Below are 22,995 nucleotides of genomic sequence, written 5' to 3' on the forward strand. Positions count from 1 at the left end.
AACGATGCTATCATCAGGGAGGCTGTTCAACATGTCTGTGACTCGAAGCGAGAAGAAATGTTGCCGCTTGGATTTGTTACAACGCAGTTTTTTAATTTATAGCCGTGTCAAGCAAACTCTTCTTGGACTTCATCGTAGCCTTACTCGCAGTAGCAGATCAAATGGCTATTATTTTGTTTCCAATTTTATATATACTCAACATAATAATTGATAATTAAATTTGTATTTAATTTGCCAAGTGGAATATGAATTTAGTAGAAAATTTTTCATGAGTGTGAACAACCATTTGCCCCACCCCAATCAGAATCGGTCAGTTATTTAATCGGTCAGTTATTTCAATTGCCAGAATTGAAAATTGATAAAACAGTAACGATGCTTTCTGGAAATGAAAATCCAAACGAAGAAAGTTTGTATATTTATCAAACGTATTCCAAAATAAAACGCGTGCGACATAATTAGAGAGATGTAACATCAAAAACTTTATAGCAATAACGAAGGATCAACACGAAATCACTAGCAACGAAACCCATAATTCGTGTGTACCATATATAACTCACTGTGCTTTTAAATTTTTGACTGTGCAACAAATGACAATAGTGTAGTAAAAAATATCAATATCAGAACTTGACGAACGCAAATTATAGTAATTAGGGACTTAAGAAATTCTATTTCACCAAAAAAAAAGTACGAATAATTGTCGATGCGAGTAGAAATTAGAATTGAGAAGCCAGTCTCTTCGCAAGAACTACCGAACAACAACCAACGGATACGAGGCTATAATCGCAGTTCGTAGTAATTAGATACATTGATATCAAATACCAACTTCATCGTGCAAAATTGTGGGAGCTTTCAGAGCATGAAATATGTTAACTGCAAAGTACGTCTTACATTATGACCTACTAAAGAATTGTGGAACAGAATTTTTTGGTAAAACTTGCATTTCACGAGAATTTTTTCTCGTTTACGATCTTGTAGCTGCTACTTTTACGTCTCGCAGCTGCTACGTCCACGTCTCGTAGCTGCTACATTCACGTCTCGCAGCTGCTACATTCACGTCTCGTAGCTGCTACGTACACGTCTCGTAGCTGCTACATTCACGTCTCGTAGCTGTTACATTCACGCCTTGTAGCTGCTACAATCACGTCTCGTAGCTGCTACATTCACGTCTCGTAGCTGCTATATCCACGTCTCGCAGCTGCTACATCCACGTCTCGTAGCTGCTACATCCACTCGTCATCGCCCTCGTCACTGTCAGGCCTGACGGCGCAGGCACCATTGATGCCCCTGACAGTGACAGCAGAAGGCCTGACCATGATGCCGCACATGGGACGACATTTGAAGTATCTTCGTCCCAGGACGATGCCGTCGTGCTTGCCCTGCGGTTTACGCAGCTCTATGCCCAGCCACGTGCCCAGCTCGAAATCCACGTTGCCCATGTACTTCACCGTGCCTGCAACGTAATAGCAGTGGTCAATGTCACGTCAAAAATGAATATTGCCCATGTACTTCACCGTGCCTACAACGTAATAGCAGTGGTCAATGTCACGTCACAAATGAATATTGCCCATGTACTTCACCGTGCCTACAATGTAATAGAAGTGGTAAATGTCATGTCATAGAAGAATATAAGTGACCAGGAAATGTCAAAATGTTGTATTTGAGCTGACTGATTTTTGTCATAAAATGATGGCGGCCACGAAATTCGCCGTGGTCAATACAGCGTCATAGATGAATAAAAAGTAACGAGAAAATTTAAAAAATTTTGCATTCGATCTTACGAGTTTTTGTCATCAAGTAGATTTTTTCTACTTTTAGACAGTAGTTTCAACACAAATATCAATTTTATGATTTAGAGTCAATGTTTAAGACTAAAACCCGAGATAATTGTAACCGAATGCCCCTTGGTACAAGTATGGCCAGTATAATAAAAGAGAATAGTCATTGTCCCGATTCTTAAAATAATTATTGTACGAGAAACTATGTGTGTAGATGGTGGTTATGTTCACACATTCGGGCATGCAGATTTGTAAAGTTACCAACAATGTCAAATCACTTTACTAGGAATGCAATCTTTTTACACAGACTATATTTTCATTATGACATTATTTTTTTTTTTAAACTTCCTAGCAAACACTTCGTAAAAATTTCTCGTGCTCACCGACACAGCCCTTGTAGAAGACATTGCAGCCGACCTCGACCCACTGCTCGGAGTCGTCGCTCCCTCTGCCATAGTAGTGAGGGTTGTAGCGCATCGAGGGCTCGCACTCGAAGTTCTCATGCCACTGCGGCTCCAGCGCTTGTTCTTCCTGGCGCCGTTGTAGCTCCTCCTGACGCAGGCGTGATGAGACGTACCTGCATGTCAGTTGAATTGTTACATGTATATCAAAAATATAAAACCTCAAAATATCAGAGCTGCTGAGTCGAGGACCTCAGTCTCCGAAAGACGTGATGGTCAACCATACATGCCCTATACCAGTTAACCCGTTCGGTCAATACAACTACGTCAGTTCAGGCTCAGAGTGCAAAAATAAACAGCACTTCATTGTAGAAATACCACTTCATTGTGGTAGAAATATCACTTCAATTTAGTAGAAAGACAAAAATCAGAATAGTAAATGGTTAAATAGCTTTAAAAATGCTATTAACAACTGAAAAAGTGCCTGGAAAATACAGTACGTAAGCTGAGAGGCATTCAACATTATGTGAAAATGCAAGAAGTCATTCACCTGGCTGAGAACGATTTGTTGAGGTGACTCATGGAAGTGTTGGGTGGGTACAGAGCGCTGCCACTGCTCAGGTCAGGCAGTAAGATGGGCAAGGCAACCCGGGCACGGCCATCGCTGGCTTCACTCATGCACTGCAGCCATGAGCTGTAAAGAAGGCTCTTCTTCTCATTCACTTTCTCAGGCTCTAACGCGGAGCCGGACTGAGCTTCAATTTTCCTCTTCTCACCGCGAGATGTACGGGTGCAGGAAGTATCCTGCCGGCTCTTCAGAAGTCTTAAATCGTTACTGTTTTTTTGGCCTCTAGTCTGCCGGGCTGATGATATGTTTTCTTTCCCATTAGATGATGCACGGTGGGAAATATTATTCCGCTCATTATTAGAAGAATCGTTCATGTCCGTCAGTTCCCTGTAATTCTGCCTGGAACGTCCTGTCTCGGCACGGATGGGAGGAGTTCTGTGCTGGCTGATTTCCGACTTGAAGACGTAGTCGCTTCCTACCGAATAGGATTTGGGTCGCCGGGTGATCCTGAGATCGCTGTCGCTGCTGAAGTTTTGTGTAGAGAGACGTGAACGCCGGGTGATCAAGCCAGGTGAACACATGGGCTCGAAGTCGTCATAATCTTTGAGCCTGTCGTTGGGAAAGATCGATATTAAAAAATTTTCCATTACTGGCCTCTTGAAGCCACAAAATCAAGTATCACAGTTAGAAATAATCTTAAATTTATTGCCAAAAAATTAAAATTAAGTCGTATAGCTTATAAGAAACTATCATGAATACTATACAATTAAAAACTAAACTATCATGAATATTATACAAATAAACAAACTAACAGAATTTAGAAAATTAAGTTCGAAAACAGTAAATAAAGACTCACTTGGCTACGCGAGAAGGAGCAGCGAAGACACCGTGGCTCGGAGGACACGAGAAATATTGCACGGATTTAACAGTTCCATCTGTGCTACCAAGAGCCTGGTCCAGCTCCACCCCAATCCAGTACCCAGACGCGAACGCCACGTTCCCGACAAACCGCACGACTCCAAGTGCGATCCAGCGGCACATCTGCAAGCTCTGGTCGCCTCCCACAGCGGCTCCAGGGGCCTGGTGAAGAGACCTGTTGCTGGAGTGGTGCAGGTTTTTGGGTTTAGAGTTGGAGTTGTGTAGCGCTACGGACTCCAGGCGATGAAGTTCCACGAACGACCCTGAGTGTGACGTTCGTCTGGGGCGTCTAGAGTTGCTGAAGAGTGACGTCACTGATGCAATGCTTGGCTGGTCTGGCGTCACTCGCAAGTCCACCAATACTCGTTCACCCACACAGATCTTGCGGGTGTCGTCACTAATGTCTGTGGCGAGTGAACAATAATCACGTTTATTATTTAACTGCATAACAAAATTTGTTTTTCTTAACACTTCCAAGAAGTACCGTAACATCTTTATTATGACAGTATTTTACTCCCGATACATTGAAATATTCTCAGATCACAGATATTATCTACACGTTACTTAATTCTCATCAAAAATGTGAGACGTAAATACGTGTTTTGAAAGGGAAGTTTAAATAACCAATGAAGTAAAATTCGAACGAAGAAATATTCAGTGTAATAACAATACAACGACCAGCTCACCTTGCGCTACTCTGGATCCAATTCCCGACACATCAACTTTGCCCATTTTCACGCGGGCGGGGGGCAGGGACAGGGACCGGCGAGGGGGGGACTTGGAACCCCAGAGACATTCACCCCCTCGAGACATTGATTCTCTGGTGGCTCCATCTCTGAGACGAGACGGAGCCACAGATCTTCCTCGAGGCGGTGCCCTTCGTCTCGATTTGCCTCGTCCTCGAGACACGTTTGGGATTTTAGTGAGATGAACCAACGGCACGAACAAACCTGTGGTGGGATAGTTATAAATCAACGTCATGAAGAAAACTTGATAATCGCAGACGTTTATATCATGGTTTCACTTTATATCATGGTTTCTCTTCAACGGCAGGCTATGTCAAATTTATTCTAGGAATTTCAAGAGCACAAAGATTTTTCGTACAACGAACACGAAAATCGAATACCGGACTGGCAAAACTGGAACGCCGACAGATAATGAGTTTCGATTTTTTTTGCTGATCCCTCAAAAGGACAAGTACTCGAAAATTGCACACTTACTTATTATAGGAATGTTCATACGAAGGTTCTTTCATCCTCACTCGAAGTTCGGCGTTAATTGTTACATTAAAATAACCCACATACGGTACATTAAATGTATATTAAAATATCCCATTGTTTGCAGGTTTCTCTTGCAGACACAGAACTCGAATGTAACGAATAATAAGTCATAAATAATAAATTATGTTAATCAGTGATAAATTGGAACAACTCGGTGATGACTTTCAGAAATAACGAATTGAATATCACTTTAAGGAATAATAATTGGCACAGCTACACAGGAAAAATAGTGGAAATTGCTCGCTAATGTTGCTAGAATTGCAACATTTTTGCAATGATCATTTCATAAATGACAAAATAATATAGATGCGACTAAGAAGATATAGCTTATTTTAAAAGAATGATACTAGGAATAAAAGATAAATGCCATATGAGCAATACAACTATAATAGATATATGATAGCCATCACAGTTAAAAAACTATATGAGACAATAGATATAACAGATATAAAATTTCATAGAATACAGCCAAGGAGCTACAAGATTAAAGAAATAATATTTATAAGAGCAATAGAATTACAGGAGATTAGTTAAAAGAGCTACAAGATTATTAGAGATCATGGCCATTAACACGTTTACTCCTAAGTGGTACAAATGCGTACCACGAGGTGTATTTTTCCAGGACGTAGTGGTACATAATTAATAATAGTAAAAAAAGTCAAATAATAGTACAAGATGAAGCAATCGGAGTCAACGTGTCATGAGCAAGCAGATTATAAGAGATTATATAGCGCAACGTGTAGTATAAAAATGAAATAATAGAACAAGATGAAGCAATCGGAGTCAACGTGTCAAGAGCAACCAGATTACAAGACATGGCCATGGGTGGCCCAGTGATTACAGTTCAGAGTACCAAGATTGGCGCAGAGAGGCGCGGGTTCGATCCCAGCTCTGTGCGCCAGTTTCTGGTCAGAATCGGCAAGGAAGGCCGGGCGGTTAAGCACAGCAGAATTGTGGCAGTGAGTTGCGAGTTCGAGACCGCAACATGCTGTAGATGTTCTGCGATGTTAAGAATCGGCGACGGCCTACGGCCTACTAACGATGAAACCGCTATTATTATATAGCTCAGCGTGACCACGGGGCACTAGCGCCCACCGTAGCTCGCGGCGCAGCGGAAGTAGACGACGCCCCTGACGCAGCCGTTGTGGCGCCCCTCGGGGGACTCGAGCTCCACCCCCGCCCACAGCCCCGTCGAGAACTCCGTCATCCCCGCGTATCTGGGAGGAAGAGGGAGTTGAGGTTGTGTGGAAAGTAGGCAGAGTTAAGGTCGAGGAAGGCGATTGTTTGATAATTTTGGGTGTTTGAGAGTTGGAGGGTTTGAAGCGTTGGGCGTATCAAGAGTGACGGCGAGGGAAGCGTTGGGTTTCGGGCAGGGAGGAGTTGGGGGAAGGGAGAGTTGGAAAAAGGAATGTTGGGCATAGAAAGAGTTGGGAGAAGGAATGTTTGGCAAAGGAAGAGTTGGGAGAAGGAATGTTTGGCAAAGGAAGAGCTTTGAGAAGGAATGTATAGAAAGAGTTTTGAGGAAGTGCGGAGAGTTAAGCCTGCGTTACTAATAAGATCATTCAAAATTAATCAATCTGTATTAAAAATATCCTCGAATTGAAGGTAATTATGAAATTTACATAAATTTCACGTTCCGAACAGCACGCCGCAGCAGCCATCGCACCTGAGGACGCCGGTGTGGACGCCGTTGGCCAGGACGCGGTCTCCGATCTTGAGTCCCATGGCTAGCAGCACGGCCCTCCCTCCTCCCCCAGCAGGAGGGGGGCTATGCTGACCCCCTGTGCCGAAGTGGTCCAGGAGGGGGGCCGTGGTGGGGTCCAGCAGACGCTGCAGGTTCCTGATCAGCAGCTGGACGTCCGGGACCTGGGCGTACTGGGCGGCGTCTGGGATGCATTCTGGGAGGATGTTGATATTGAAGCGGGGGAATTATTATTAAAGGAATGCTAATACTTAAAAAAAAAAGAAGAATTATGTAGGAAGAAAGAGGAATGAGTGGGAAAGACAGAGAAATAATAGAGTGAAAGAGTGAATAGACAAAATCAATAGCATCGTGAAATTATATTTGTAATACGATTTGAATTAACTCAATATAGATGGAAGTCCCTGGAATTCACCAACATATAACTAAGACACAAGTTAAAACTACAATAAACTAACATCCATGTTAAGACTACAATGAAGCAACATACATGTTGAGACTTCAATAATTGTGGGTCAACGTGCTCAAATTTAAGGCTTAACAAGTGAAAAATAATTGAAACGCAGTGAAAAAATGTAAGAGCCTTAGCAAGTGACAGAAGAATTTTTCAACGTTTCATTATAATGTGTTTGTAGGCGTGCAAGGTGGACATCGTGCGTCCCAAGCGGACATTGCGCGTCCCAAGCGGACATTGCACGTCCCAAGCGGACATTGGTCCCAAGCGGACATTGCGCTGTCTCTTATACACATCTAGATGTGTATAAGATGCGTTCCAACTTTAAGTCGTGATGCGTTCCAACTTCAAAGTCGTGATGCGTTCCATCTTTAAAGTCGTGATGCGTTCCAACTTTAAAGTCGTTATGCATTCCAACTTCAAAGTCGTGATGCTTTCCAATTTTAAAGTCGTGATGCGTTCCAACTTTAAGTCGTGATGCGTTCCAACTTCAAAGTCGTGATGCGTTCCAAACTTCCAACTTTAAAGTTCTTATACGTTCCAACTTTAAAATCGTTATGCGTTGTTTTCCTACATTTCCATAAACCTCCTGCTGTTCCAATGAACCCGTGATTGCGCACGTCAATAAACAATGAGGCAATTCAACATAAGTTTACGCCACGCAACGCTTCAACGAGGAGAAACAAGACGTCGTATTGACGTATCTTGCTTTGAAGTGGAATCAACAGTTGTGGAACTCGGCTGCAAGTCGATTACGCGAGCTTTTAATCTCATTAATGTATTGGCATTGCTATTGTAAGGAGTGATTATTGTTTGGTGTGAAGTTTAATCGGGATTTGGTGATTTAATATAAGATTTCTTTGTTTGTATTTTGGGCGAATAAATAAACAATGAATTATTAAAATTTGAAGAAAACCCTCATGGTAGCTCAATATAATAGCGATTTTTAATATAAAAAATAAGAATTGCAAATGATGTGACCATATATGACTATTACTTGAAACGAAATATTTTCAACATGGAATAAATATCCCATCCTATTGAAACGAAATTTAGGATTCTGGACTAAAAATTTTTTCGCTAGCAACTACAGAAAAAGGACACAATATGATTTAGAATAAAAAACACTGCAACAGACTTTAATAATTTATGGTGAAACGTACATTCATTTACCTAAAAATTCTACGTGGTTCGGTCATATTGCATTGTTGTAGGGAGTTCAGTTCAAAATTAGAGAGAAAAGATAACTTATGTATATAATTCAGAAGGTGTTGCAGAGATGCAATTTAAAATGTTTGCTGCTCCACATTGTCGGGCCTGTCAGCTGCCTCATCGGCTGAGGCACCACATACAGACCTTCAGTGATCGTTCGTAAGCTTATTTGCTCTGTTTAACTATTGATTCGATAACTGTGGATCTCTAAAAGGCACTGGCAGGCGTTGTTTGCTTAATAAACTTTATTCACAAAGCACGTTAATAAAATTTATACAATTGGGCAGAAGAAGAATACGGAAGTTTATCTGTGATCGCAGCTTCATGATTAAATGGTTTGGAATGCCGGACAAGTAGCAGGTAGCGTATCATGAATGCTGGGGAATCTCCTGTATTCGGCGCCATATTTCTCCTTCAACTTTCTAAGGCTATCCTCCCGAAACCTACAATTTCCATTTTCTAATTTGACCTTACAAAAAAAGACCAGATATTTCAGTTTAATAATGCATTTGGAAAATGTCTTTTCCAACAGCATTAAAAGAAAACAATGTGTCTATGAAAGAACATAGTAGCGGATTTTAATAACGGTGACACGTATAGTCATTCGACTAATAAATATACGTAGATCACACAGATTTAACAGTTGTAGGAAATCCAGGTGAAATAATCGAGCATAGAAAGCATTTGTGAGTAATTCTAAAGATGTTACCCTTGCTCCTGCCGCTGTTAGCTCAGCTGTGCAGTGCACAGAGTCCAAAGCCTGCAGGCATGCCCTTCGCTATCGTCGGCATCCGCTTAGCGCCCTACAACTACACCAGGGCCGAGGTGGGTTGTGCGCTACAACTGCACCAGGGCCGAGGTGGGTTGTGCCCTACAACTACACCAAGTTGGCGCGGTGCCGCAACAGCGCCTCCACGGCCCCCACGCAGAGGTTGGCCGCCGCGATGTGCAGTGGCGAGCCTCCAGCGTACCCGGGGCACGGGGCGTCCACGCTCACCCCTGCACGGATGACATGAGTTAAGCCGTACGAAGTGTGCTGAGAGTAGCTAATTTCCTGTTCACCAATGCACGGCAGGCTCAATTTAAGAAAAAAAGCATTCTGGGAATATCTATTTTTTTCGTAGCTTGCCGCCAACAGTGGCAAGCCTCCAGCGTACCCGGGGCAAGGGGCGTCCACGCTCACCCCTGCACGGATGACACAAGTTAGACCATACGAAGTGTGCTAGGAATATATAATTTAATGTTCACCACTGCACCCGTACGAAGTGTGATATGAATAGGTTTCCAGTTTCCTATTCACCACTGCATAGCAGGCTCAGTTTAAGAAAAAAATACAACTCGGTACTCACTGCAGTGAGTGACAGAGGGCGCATTTTCTCGTTGACGAAAACGTGAAGTCACGGACGGACAGACAGACGGACGGACGGACGGACGGACATGACGAGCACAATAGCGCATTTTTTCCATAAATGAGAAAATGCGCTAAAAAAGGCATTCGGGGAATATCTTATGTTTCTAGCAGCGTGTCGCCAACTTTCTAACTAACGCCGCAACGATAGCGAAACCTACAAGAAAACTCAGAACTGCAATCTTGAGGATACTACCTTCACAGGATGTCATTCTTTGTGAAGCATGTCCCTAAAAAGCTAACCTACAGATTCATAACCATATGGACACTGCCTACAAGGATGCACAATCATATGAACACTGCCATCGTGAAGCTGCCCCCAGGAGCGTTGCCCTACGGACACTATCGGCTCAAGAAGCCATGCTTCGTAATGCATTTCCTCAAGAGGTCATCCGTCCTTGAGGACGGAAATCATTCTTGAACTGTCTATCTGGAAACTATCTGGAAATCATCATTGAAGTGAAGCTTGCTCTCGGGAAACTAACTTCTATGGTTCTTACCAAGAGATTTCATGTCCTCTTGGTTCATACCTTCTGGGTTCCTACTCTCAGGGTTCTTACCCTTCAGGGTTCCTACTCTCAGGGTTCTCACGCTCAGGGTTCTTACTCTTCAAGGTTTTCATCCTGCTGATTCTTGCTCTCTTCGTTCTAATCCTCAGGATTCCTACCCTCTTTGTTCTTACCCTCAGGGTTCTAACCATCAGTGTTCTTACCCTCAGGGTCCTCCATGAGGAGGTCGATGACGAGGGGCACGTCGAAGAAGGCGGCGTAGTGGAGCGCCGTCATGTGCGTCCACTTGCAGCGCATGTGGGGGTCGGCGCCCCCCTTCAGCAGTTCCTCCACCACCTGTGGGGGTGTTAAGGGGTTAGAATAATGCAGGGAATGAGTGATAAAAGCTTGTAAATTTTAAAAATTATGATTAAAGAATATCTTACACCACCTGTGGGGGTGTTAAATGGTTAGAATAATGCAGGGAATGAGTGGAAAAAACCTCGTGAATTTCATAGATTATGATTAAAGAATATCTTAAAACTAAATTAGGGACGGTTCAATCGTCAATCAATACAGTTGTGCATTGACTTCCTTGAAAACTTAGCAATATATAATTTTCTGAAGATTATTTCTAAAAATTATGAGGGGTTTTCGTATTTTATACTCAGTAATCAGAAGGTATACGGAATACGGAATTTGTTGATAATTTTGAATCGAAATTCGAAGCCAACACTCGGGAGTTCAGCTCACAACCTGGGGGGGAATTCTAGGCACGATGGTTCGTATTTCTAAGACTTATCTAGCCTGGTAACTAAACAGTTACAAAATGTCAGACAAGTTATGTAGAGAAATCTGGTTTAATGCATTTTGATCTAATATGTACCGCATTGTAGCGGTACCAGTTCATATGTTTTCCATTCAGGATACGAGATAAATACATGTTCTGCTCCACGTATATTATCATTCCGAAAGACATGTATAAATGTGGATCTCTTCATATATCATTATTTCAGAATCAATACGAGTTATATACAAGTGGATCTCTTCATATATTATTGCTTCAGAATTAATACGACATGTATACACGTGAAGTTCTTCATATATTATTGCTTTAGAATTAATATGACTTAAAACACGTTAAGCTCTTCATATATTATTGCTTCACAATTCCCCCTTCCCCCTGACCTGTACAGCAACAGCAGGGTCCCCCACGCCCCCCGCCCCCGCCTTGACAGCGTAGTGCAGTAGCGTCATGTCCGTCGCTGCGTCCCGGTCGTTGATGCCGCTCCCACCCTTCACTGCCTGACGCGGGCAACAGATAACCGTCAACTGACGTAGTATAAGGTAGGGGTACGCACACAGTGAAAGCAGGTTGCCAGCGTGCTGGTTACCTGCTCAGGCTGGCGCCTGAAACCATAGAATACAGAAGCCTATTCGTGCAGGTTTTCACTGTGAACACTTACATTATTATCCTATGTTCATTCTTGTGGCAGGTTGGAGCAGGTTGCCCGCGCGGGCAAACTTGCTTTCACTGCGTGCGTACCCTAACGGTTGAACTGAATAGTAGCAAGCTAATAAACCTGTATATTTTACGGTGCAATGGTTCAATTAAATAATGACAAGCCAATTGATATGTATTTGATATGGTTTAAATGATGACATTAATAGTGGCTAAGTAATTTACTTATATTTGCTAGAGAAGTATAGGAGTATAGGATATTAGTGTTCGGCGTATAGTAGTAGAGTATAGGAGTATAGGATATTAGTGTTCGGCGTATAGTAGTATAGTATAGGAGTATAGGATATTAGTGTTCGGCGTATAGTATATAGGAGTACCAGTATAGTATATCTGTATTCGGCGTATAGTAGTATGGTATAGGAGTATAGGATATTAGTGTACAGCGTATAGTAGTATAGTACATGTATAGGAGTATAGGATATTAGTGATCGGCGTATAGCAGTATAGTATAGTAGTGTAGTACAGTACCGTATTAGTGTTCGACGTATAACAGTATAGCATAATAAAAATTATCGGCACTGAAGACTAGGCCGGCAGGCCCGATGTATTTGGCCTGTCGCCGATTCCTGTGATTTTCATACTTGTTCATAACGGATCTAAAAAACTGGCATACTGACCATATTATGCCACGACGAAATGAGCCAGCAGATACGAAGCATTCATTGCATTCTTTATATATTTTTTCGAACTGATGATAGAGCTTGTTTTCAAAACATTTTAGATGACGGTTTGGTGAATTTGTTTGGCTTTTTCTTTGCTACTAAATTTGTAGGTAATTTGTGATTTAAGCCAAATGATGAAAAAAGAGCTTTGGAATGTCTTAATTATTAACAATTATTGCCGTGCACGGTAGTACAGACAGTAAGAAATTACACATGCAGCCAGAAATTGTCCCGGAAATATTAGAGAACTTTGGAGGAGAAAGAAAAAGCCAGGAAGGTAACTCATGCTCAGATACTACGTCTGATAATTAATAATTAAAATGGACAAAAAAGGAGAAAAAAATTAGTGATACGGCAAAGAAAATTCCACATGGGTATAGGAAATATTTTGAACGCACAGGCTTGAAGAAAGCACCGTTCATGAAAAAAACGCATACAACAGGAACACGAATTAGTATTTTCGGCTCACCAGCGCCACGAGAGGTCCAATGTTACGCTGAACTCTTGCGTCCCACTGCCGAAGCACGGCAAAAATCTGGGCAGCAGGAAGAGCCCCTCGCTTCAGGGCGGTCCAGCAGGTGTCGCATTGGATGTTGAAAAGCAGGGAACCTTTCCTGACGCAGAGGCTGCACGCAGGAGGGTCTGTTGCTGGGTGGCTAACAGGACGCGCTCCCGGGTCCAAGAAAGCTACTCCGTCAGGTGACATTTTATCAGGAATCCCGTCGAGAATGAGACCGTTGGGAACACCAGTGACGACGCCGACCGGCTTTTCAATTTGACATGCATTGGCAATGTCCGTTGCTGCGTCGTTGCGAACCTCATCGAATAAGTCATCCGATTCATCGCTGTGGCATCCAATATACGTGTCATGAGGAACATAGCCTAGACCGTAGTTGAAATCGTCTTCACAAGCCTGATCGTATTGAAATTGTGATTGGTTGTCCGACGGACCAAGCTTTTCTCCGAGTTCATGAATGGAGTAAGTTGAACGCAGCGGCCGACCACCGCCTTCCAAGCTGAACTCTTGATCGTGACAGTAAGCGGATTTAAAGACTTCGTTAACACGAGGATCGTCAGCAGAGTGAATAACGTGATTGTTGTTGTGAAGATCGTTAATTGAAGATCGTGATAAGAACTCGTCGCCAATGCGAGTCGCGGGATGAGGTTCGTTAGACCGGACTTTCGGTTGAGCCGAGAAGTCTCGTTGATTCGACGAGCAGTTCCTGACAGACATGTTGAGTATAGGTACATAACATATAATATTCGTAGTTAATTTTACCCATTCTTGATAAGAATGCATGCGATTCATATCACATAATTCAATTATGTCAATTAGGTTAATTTAAGACGTGACATGTGAGAAACTGTTGTGTGCTGAGAGTTGAGAATTCCTGAAGATATGAAGGTTATTTTCACGGAGAGATGCTCCTGCTAATAGTTAAAACCTCTTAGTTGTGAAGAGTCCATTACTTATTTAATTTCATATTATCTATGAAGGATATTATATTATCTATATTACCTACGAATAGATATCTATCATATCTATTTAATATTATCTACGAGCTACTATTATCTATTATATTATCTATTATCTCTAAATATTATCATATTTAATTTCATTTTATATACATATATTATTTCATATTATCTACGAATATTTCATATTATCTACAAAGTACATGACTGCTCGGAATACCAAGAAATACCACAAAAAATGACTGATACACCCGCTTACCTATCATCTTGATTGATCCTGGGTTTACTGACAACCCGATACCGGTCGGATGAGGGCAACTCGTTTCTTCCCCCATCTTTGACTGCAGCGTTGGACGACGAAGAAGCAATCGAAGTCGAAGAAGAAGCATTCGAAGAAGCGCTCGAAATTGAAGAAGCAGCAATCGAAGTCGAAGAAGCGCTCGAAATTGAAGAAGCAGCAATCGAAGTCGAAGAAGCACTCGAAATCGAAGAAGCAGCAATCGAAGTCGAAGAAGAGGCAGCAATCGAAGTCGAAGAAGAGGCAGCAATCGAAGTCGAAGAAGAGCCAGCAATCGAAGTCGAAGAAGAAGCAAGGGAAGTCGAAGAAGTATAAATAGGTGAAGAAGAATAAGCAATTGAAGACGAAGGGGAAGTAGTTGAAGGCGTCATTGGTCCGCTAGATGATGCAGGCTCCGAGGAAGGAGGTTCTCGTTTGGCCTTGGCCATTAATGGCTTGACGGAACTCGAACCTGTTACAGTTTTCAAATTGGGACATGTAGCAGGGCCATACGTTTTCGTTGCAATAGTATCGCTACTTCCGGATTGTTTCTCACTTCCGAAATTGTCCATCAACATTGTTGTCGATTCTGTTCGCACTTTCGATTCATAGTTGCCCGACTGAATCGTGATGGTCATGACGCCTGAGTGGGAAACTTTGGTCATGGTATGGTTATTGGTATCGTTGACATTCTTTCTACCTCTTGTGGTGGTAACGTTTGCCTTCGCTTCATCGGTTGCAGAAAAAGCAGCAGTGGACGGTTCGGGAGATACACCAAAGGTTTCTGGAGTGAATATCCCACTGTCTTGAAGTGATCTGCGGGAAGTAATGACATGTTTACATCGGGACCAATCTCATTTGGTAGAACTAAGTATTGATTCTTACATATGAGTAGCCTGCTCTACGAATAAATCCAGAAATTTTTAATAAAACACCGTAATGAGTTTGATTTGCAAACAAATTTAACAAAATGAGTTTGTTGAATTAAAAACAGTTTAATTTGATTCTAAAACATTTTGGGGTCATGTTGGTGTCTCAGAAAAAAAAATAATAACATACGGTAACATATTCACAAAGACCCTGTTACCTCTCACTGTCACTAGAGCAGCAGTCCGAAGACGAAGGCGACGGTGATTTCAAAGGCTTCTCTGTTGCCGGTGAAAAAGCCGACTGGGTTGCTGTTTTGTTCATGTTTAAGGCCTGGGTCTTCTCGTTCGCTTTGTTAAAAATGGACTGCTTTTTCGACCTAAAAGTTGCAGAGCAAGCATTCGTTTCTACCTCACAACATTCGCCCAATGATAAAAGCTCGTTTGAATTAGAATAAACTATTTCTTTTCCAGATTTTATTGACGAAAACATTGACAACTTCAAATCTGCATTTGTGGAGGTCGCGTTTTCTTTATTGACGTTAGGGTTCTTAGGAGCGATCTGTGGCGTGTTGCAGAACAGGGGCGGTGGAGGAAGATACGGTATACCGGATACGCCACTCATCCTATGAAGAGCATCGCAAAAAATCTGGAAAAAGCGTATATTTCAGTACATAAAACTTGTCATAAGTATATTACACTTCATACGCATTATGATATGCACGCGCTTAATTAAGTAAAGAACTCTTGCATTGAAGAATGAGCAACAATTCTAAGTAGACTCGGCAATTTTTTAAGTTCAACAGAAATAATCTGTTTTTTTTTTACTCACGACGATGGATGGACGTTAGAATGTTTTTTTTTCAAAACACTGAAACAGTGTCTGAAGTCTTAATGAATATTAGTTGAATAATCGGTTAACTTCAAGCAATAAGCGGAGGGTTGATGTAGCGAGCTTACATGAACTACACGTACTAATTACAGATGAAATTCAATTTATATTTTATATTTACTATTTTTTTGATGAACGGTATGTGGGCAGAAAAAAAATTTATTCGTACACGCGGTTAAACTCTCATTGAAATTAAACTCTCATTGCAATTAAAATCATAAGCAACTATGCGACACTCATGGACCATGGTCAAGTAAAGGCGGCGAACTCGGCACGGCTCTGTAAATGCAGCGGTGCCAGCACGGCTCTGTAAATGCGGGAGCCCAGCACGGCTCTGTAAATGCGGTGATCACACCACGGCTCTGTAAATGCGGCGATCACACCACGGCTCTGTAAATGCGGCGATCACACCACGGCTCTGTAAATGCGGCGATCACACCACGGCTCTGTAAATGCGGCGATCACACCACGGCTCTGTAAATGCGGCGATCACACCGCGGCTCGCGGTAAGCACGACGGTGGCGCAGGGATCGCCGTGATCACGTCGTGCGGTTGGTGTCGCTCACTATGCGAAGTGATCGCGCAGGTCACTTTAATAAACGCCTGCATGAAGAGCGGTCCAGACCGAGCGCAGACAATCGTTGTACATAGGAGGTCAGCTCCTCCGTTACGTACTCCGCAATAATTACTAGCAACGAGTGATGGAAATATAATTCTAAATTTAACACTTAATGTTAAATATACTTGTTAAATTTAGAGTCAAAGTTCGTGTTTTTGAAGCCTGAGGCCGTATATATATACACAAGGGCTTATGCACTTCCACTATACCTAATAAACAGGGAAATTACATACCAAAGATTTTTATTTTTAATTGCTGAATTTGTCAGATTGATTGAGGGGAGTATTTGAAAAGTGAATTTCTTTGTGAGTGAATATTCAATTCGAAAATTTAAAATAAAACTGTTTCCAATCACAATCTGGGAGCAGACTTGAACGATCTTTCCGAGCGAGTGCTGGTTTGAACGGGTACCTCTTTTATTGAACGTTAGTTACCTCATCTAAACAATTATTTACTGTAATCGGAATTATGGGCTTCAGAATTATTGGATTTTGTAAACGATTTTCATGAATTGCAAAGATTATCAAGGCCAAGATTATATTTCTATGCCAAGCAATTTCGGAATAACCTCTTTAAGTGATTTGATTAAAGTTGCAAATAAGTTCGATGATAAGAAAGAACCAGTAACACGAAAATATGCAGAAATTATCGTGGATATGTTTATCAGTTAAATTCCTAACAGTTCAATTGACCGCCAAAAACACTAGCCAATTTCAAGTGCGAATTCCACAGACGATATCTTTCATGCTGAATAAAAATACGAGAACGTTCATTTCTCCTAATATGGTGAACACGTTTAAATAAGAAGAAATTTTAGTGCACCTCTAATGCAATTAGATGCCGTTTTTAGATTCGTAATAGCCAGACCTGTCGATAAAATTCCTAGAGAGTTCTCATCGAGATACGCCTTCAACCGTTATCAACAGTGCAATTCAACTCCAGAGCTGTAATTACAAGTTAACGCTTCAGTGTCACCATCCACGCGCCTCCGTTACCAACAAGATAAAAATATAAAACCACAATAAAATTTCTGTGATGCTCTAATTACGTTTCCGGTGCTCAGTGAAGATTTTGACGAGTTCCCTGCCGACACGTGCGGAAAATAAACATTTAATTCTATTTTTATCTTTAGTTATAACGGTTCTTGCGGCGCTGTATGATCCAAAGCCGCAGGATGCCTATTTACGACAGCCCTTACTTCTAAAGAGCCTAATAATCTTTACCCGCTACGGACTGAAATCAAACCGATGAATATCAGGGAAACAACGAATCCTGTAATTGATACACAATGCACTCCAATCTTGAAATTCTACGTGCTTGCAATCTCATGCAAGTGCAATAGGCTTTAATATGCAATAGCCAAAGGCACGTTGATTGCATAAGTGGCTTTCCCAGTCTGCACACTTTCCTCCACTCTGAGAGTCCCGCAGGGTGTTTACTCATTAGCGAAACAACACCCCGTACAAACGCGAGCATTCACATCTACCGTGCTGTTCATACTTATTCTCAATTTTGAGTACCTAGTTCTGCATTGTGATGTAAGAATTCATCTTCATTCCAACAGTTGAATCTTTCAGCATAGTTCCGTGAGCATTCATCCTCGTTCTTACTCTAGATTAGAATAAATCTGCATCTCAATGTTAGCATTCATACTCAGTTACGCTGTGAATAGTTCAGCATCGTACTGTTAGCATTTATCCTCATTCAAATTGTTATAAATAACAATCGTACTGTTAGCATTTATCCTTAGTCACACTGTAGAATAGTTCAGTATGCTTCCGTTAGCGTTCATTCTTGTGCAAATTATTTAGTAGTAGAGCATCTACTGTTAGCATTCATACTCATTCACTGTTAATTAGTTAGGTACCTTACTCTTAGAATTCATACTCATTCACTGTTAAACATTTCTGCATCGTGCTGCTAGCATTTATAATAATAATAATTATTATAATAATAATTCACTCTAAAATATTTTAGCATCGTGCTGCTAGCATTCAGACTAATTCACTTTAAAATATTTCAGCATCGTGCTGCTAGCATTTATACTCATTCCCTTCAAAATATTTAAGCATCGTGCTGCTTGTATTCATCCTCAATCACACTTTGACATAGTTTAGCTGAGCACCGTACTGTTAGCTTTATACTCGTTCACACTTTAATATAGTTCAGCATCATACCGTTAGCATTTATACTCAGTCACACATTAAAATAGCTTAGCACCGTACTGTTAGCATTCTTTCTCATTCACTCTTTAAATTAGTTTAGGATAGTTCATTCATACACGTTAACACTTCAAAATGGTTTAGCACCGTACTGTTAGCATTCATTCTCATCAACACTGTTAAATAGTTCAGCATCGTTCCGTTGGCATTCATACAAAACTATTACTAACTATTTACAGTGTTGAATGAATAGTTCGATATCATACCTCTGTGCGCGAAGGTGACAATTAAAAACTCCAGCCCGCGTAGCCGTGTTCGAGCTGCGGGTTCCGCGTAGTTCGGATACAAGGGAGCTGTTAAGTATTGGGTTAACGGACGTACGGCTAGGAATATGAGTAGCAATATTTGGAGCGCGCTAAGTGACCCGATGCGGTCACTCACGTCGGAGTGTTGGCAGTTAGGCTTAACGGTTCAGGGAACCTAGTTTCGGACACAAGGAAAGGAGAGTTGGAGAAGGCTAATCTAGCGATTTGTGAAGTCTGGTCTCCCTCAACATGGGAGACATTCAATCAGTGGTACATTCCATCATGTACCAATTTAACCTAACCCACATGAACTCATGTTTGCAAATCCACTTTATGCAATGATGAAATCTTACGGTTATGTTTAATTGGTATAACGATGAAATGTTTTAATGATGAATAGCTATAGTGAAATGCCACCACCAGGTTTCATAATGCTTCTTCTGATGGATACCTACCTAGGTTTGCTTTTTAGCGAAAGCACGCAGTGATCGACGAAGTTCAACATTAACGAATTTTCTTAGTGCCATAGTCTGCTAAAGATGTCCTGAAAGGGATCATGAAAAACAATTACGAGTGGTTTCAGCAAGCATTGTGAAAGAATACTACGAATCCTACGTAGTTGCTTTTGTTTCTTCCAGAGTTTGGACTCTAAAATTGCTAGACACAAGCAGCGTTACGCTTGGCGTCCGACGAACGCTGCTGTTTATGCTAGGTACGAAGTCTGTGGAAACCTAGGGGAAAAATCATGCGCCAAGTGAAGAGGAAACCTCGCTTGCACCTACGAATAAATATCTTCATGAGAATGAGAGAGCAGTGAAGTTCGCATAGCTGCGTAAATGTATTGTTTGGGAGGAAAAAACAGAGGCAAAAATGGGAGGATTTTGAAAGGCTGAAAAAAAGAGAAATTTAGTTCGCGGAGGCGAAAAAGATTCTATGGAAATAGAAAGGTTTTATTCTTAGGAGTAAAATAAGAATGTCTTCATTCATCGAGATTTTAGGTGATAAACTATGAGAAAAAACTTTAAATAAAAGCCACTTTACTGAAGAATGCGATTCTGCTCTCCCCCAATGGTTATTCAGATTCGAGGTACTTGACAAGTGCAATTAAATTGTTTGCTTGCAATGAATGTCGAGTTCATATGTTACCTAAATTTATTCAGACATCAGACAAACATTCGTCATGGTCGAAAGCTGAAAAGGATAGTGCAGATGAAAACCGAGTGATATTCCTTATTCTAAATAAATTAGTGTTCCAAGTCGGTCTCATTTAATATAATTGAAATACTGACGCCAGTATGGTCACTAGTAAGTGGTCGGTAACCATTCAAACGTACGCACAACAGTGAATATATTTATTGGCTAAGGATCGAGACTTGATGAGTAGGTATGCAGTCTTTAACTCCTAACTAGGAAGACCCGCGCGGTCAGCTTCCTAATCCTGCCGCGAATTTCGGAAAATATCAGCAGTTTTAAGAATGTGTTTAAAAATTTCGGCAGATGAAGATTATAAGTCACGGTTATTATTGGCAAGTTATAGTGGACGCCACTATTGGTCTCTCAAATGAGAGCCTCCTAGAATTAGATACTAGCAGCGACTTGCATAGTATCTAGTCATGGGGTCTAATTGACACCGACTGACTTAACCAGTAACCACATTTAAGACACTGCACCCACTGATTGGCAGAACGATTACAGTTTCTCTTAGTCACCGTAAGAAAAAAAAAATAAATTAGCTAATCAATAAAATACGGTACTAGGAAGTCAAAAAAACTTTCCAACAATTCAACGGCGCGACGTTAAACTTCTCTTGGAATTACTATTTCTGCTTGATTAGGATTCTAAATAACAGATTTATTTCACTCTTAAAATCGCTAAATTAACTCAATGCATAAATATACAAAAACTAACATAACGGGTGACATTTTATTCCCAAGTTGGCAAGTTGCCCAACTTTAGCTGCCTACTCAAACCTGATCAATTATTGCATTAGGCACTAGGCAGCCAGCAGGCTTGCACCCCGCGACGGATTTTGGTATAGAATGTTTTCATTTTACAAATGGGATCAGTATAGTAGCACTGCTAATTGCTAAAAACGGTTAAATGGAAATAATTTGCCTGATTACATCATCATCTCATCGTCTCCCGTTAAGTTTGGATTTACTGCTTGATAAACGTTTAGTACCTAACTCTGATACTAAACCTTTATTACAGATTTATAGTTTAAACGGGCTTATTCAAGGCAGTGCCGGCTAAACGGCCAAACCTCTAGCTTCTATCTAAGTAAGAGCCGGCTAGAGACAACCCAGAGTTTAATACTCACTGCTCGCTCATACTTCTTGTAAAGTCAGTTAACAATAAAATTATAAAACTACATTCATTGTTAACCTATCTTCACAAAACTAATAATAATTTATAATCGAGCTATAAAATTTACCCAATCATACAACAATTTTCCCATTACAAAACTCTTGAAAAATCAATTTCAAAAATTCAGAGTAAAAACACTAAAATTACTTACCGAATTTCAATACGGGTTTTCACCGTTCATCAGCTACATTCATTTGATACTCGTACTTCATATTGAGAATCAAGCTCTCGCTCGTACATAAAGACGAATGCCTAATCGCACACAACCTTCCTCCGTGGCGGTCAAACAGCAACTGCTGAACAGCTCACAGGCGGGTCACAGCTGAAGTAGTAGTTGCTGAATGCTGACCTCTAGAAGCTGAGCAATAAGCGGTTTCTTGGCGAGACCTGCAACGCGGACGCTCCCCTGTATAGAGGGCGGGAAGAGAACGCAAGTTTGTGAACCTTCTCCGCATGTATGAGTTTCTAAAACTTTGTTCTCGGCTCCAAAACCGATTTCAAGTTTTTTTTAACGCCATTGAATTGTTAGAAAGTTGATGTGTCAACCTATTATTTAATTGTTTAGCTCATTTATAATATCTTTTCTTACATTGAGTAAGACAAACTGTAATCGTATTGCTAATCTGTAGGTGCACACAAACTGCACATATAGTACCTTAATTAATGTCGTTTAGTCAGAGTCGGTGTCAATTAGACCGTATGACTAGATACTATGCAAGTCGCTGCTAGTATCTAATTCTAAAAGGCCCTCATTTGTGAGGCCATATAGAGGCGTCCACTTTAACTTACCAATAATAACCGTGACTTATAACCAAGTTTGTGCGCTATCGTGTTCTGCTGGAGTTGCAGGCTACAGATGCAGCTATTGAGCACGAAGTCAGTACTAGGAATGTTAAAGTTAGTGGCTGTTGGTATTGACAAGTTGTAGTGGCCGCCATTACTTTTCAGTGACTAGGACAGACTTCCTTATAAAACTCTCACTGGTTGGAGTTTATGAATATTCGTAAAAATGAGCAAATAAAAAATATATTAATCAATAAAATGATATCCTCAATAGTCAATAACATTAATTAACAATGCCATTTGTTGAGATTTATATTTACCATACTATATTTCAATTTTTCTAAGCATAAGGTTTTCGTACGATTTTTTTTCTTTTGTTAGTGTATCAGAGTACCGAAAATTTATTACTTTGTGTATAATGTCATCCTTAGTGATGAATGAAATTTTGAATAATATACATGGCCGTAGATAGACATGAACCATTTCGAAACTCTAAAAATAATAATTAATAATAATAATAATGATTATAATAAGTTAAAAATAAATATATACAATGTTACATGGGAAGAATAAGTTAAGCGAATAAAGCCGAAGGGCAAAAATTATGTTTTAAATGCAAGCAACAAATATTTTACGAACAACTGCGGTAGGATATGCATTTATTCGTGACATCCACCTATGATAGGAAATGCTAGGTGTTTAGTTGTTCATAAACTCGCACAGAATAATTTATGCGGACATATTATTCTAGAGTAGCGGCTCGTATCACCTCTCAGAAAGATAAGTATCATTTAAAAAATAATTTCTATCATAAAATTTTTTATAGTTTTTTCAACATGAAACCTTAGTAAATTGTCA

At 40.8% G+C, this 22,995-nt stretch overlaps 1 protein-coding gene across 1 annotated transcript; it reads right to left on the reverse strand.

The window, feature by feature from the left end:
- Positions 1 to 992: 992 nt before the first annotated feature.
- LOC108675586 lies at positions 993 to 21,636 on the reverse strand. Its single transcript, XM_047881735.1, has 14 exons — positions 21,506 to 21,636; positions 15,231 to 15,658; positions 14,126 to 14,959; positions 12,860 to 13,613; positions 11,395 to 11,511; positions 10,431 to 10,563; positions 9,194 to 9,309; positions 6,609 to 6,856; positions 6,038 to 6,159; positions 4,349 to 4,612; positions 3,601 to 4,066; positions 2,727 to 3,353; positions 2,159 to 2,352; positions 993 to 1,450 (listed from the first exon to the last, which is right to left on the reverse strand). The coding sequence occupies exons 2-14, from the start codon at positions 15,632 to 15,634 to the stop codon at positions 1,221 to 1,223; spliced, it is 4,509 nt and encodes a 1,502-aa protein (XP_047737691.1). The 5' UTR covers positions 15,635 to 15,658; positions 21,506 to 21,636; the 3' UTR covers positions 993 to 1,220.
- Between the last annotated feature and the right edge of the window lie 1,359 nt (positions 21,637 to 22,995).

Source organism: Hyalella azteca, unplaced genomic scaffold (genome assembly GCF_000764305.2).
Source record: "Hyalella azteca isolate HAZT.00-mixed unplaced genomic scaffold, Hazt_2.0.2 contig8765, whole genome shotgun sequence".
NCBI lineage: Eukaryota > Metazoa > Arthropoda > Malacostraca > Amphipoda > Hyalellidae > Hyalella > Hyalella azteca.

Bases quoted from the DNA above. Each gene is read 5' to 3' on its own strand.
- LOC108675586 (XM_047881735.1), bottom strand. From the start codon at position 15,634: ATGAGTGGCGTATCCGGTATACCGTATCTTCCTCCACCGCCCCTGTTC. The intron at 13,614-14,125 runs GTAAGCGGGTGT...CATGTCTGTCAG, and splicing joins AGGATCAATCAAGATGATAG to GAACTGCTCGTCGAATCAAC. The intron at 3,354-3,600 runs GTGAGTCTTTAT...TCCCAACGACAG, and splicing joins GCTCCTTCTCGCGTAGCCAA to GCTCAAAGATTATGACGACT.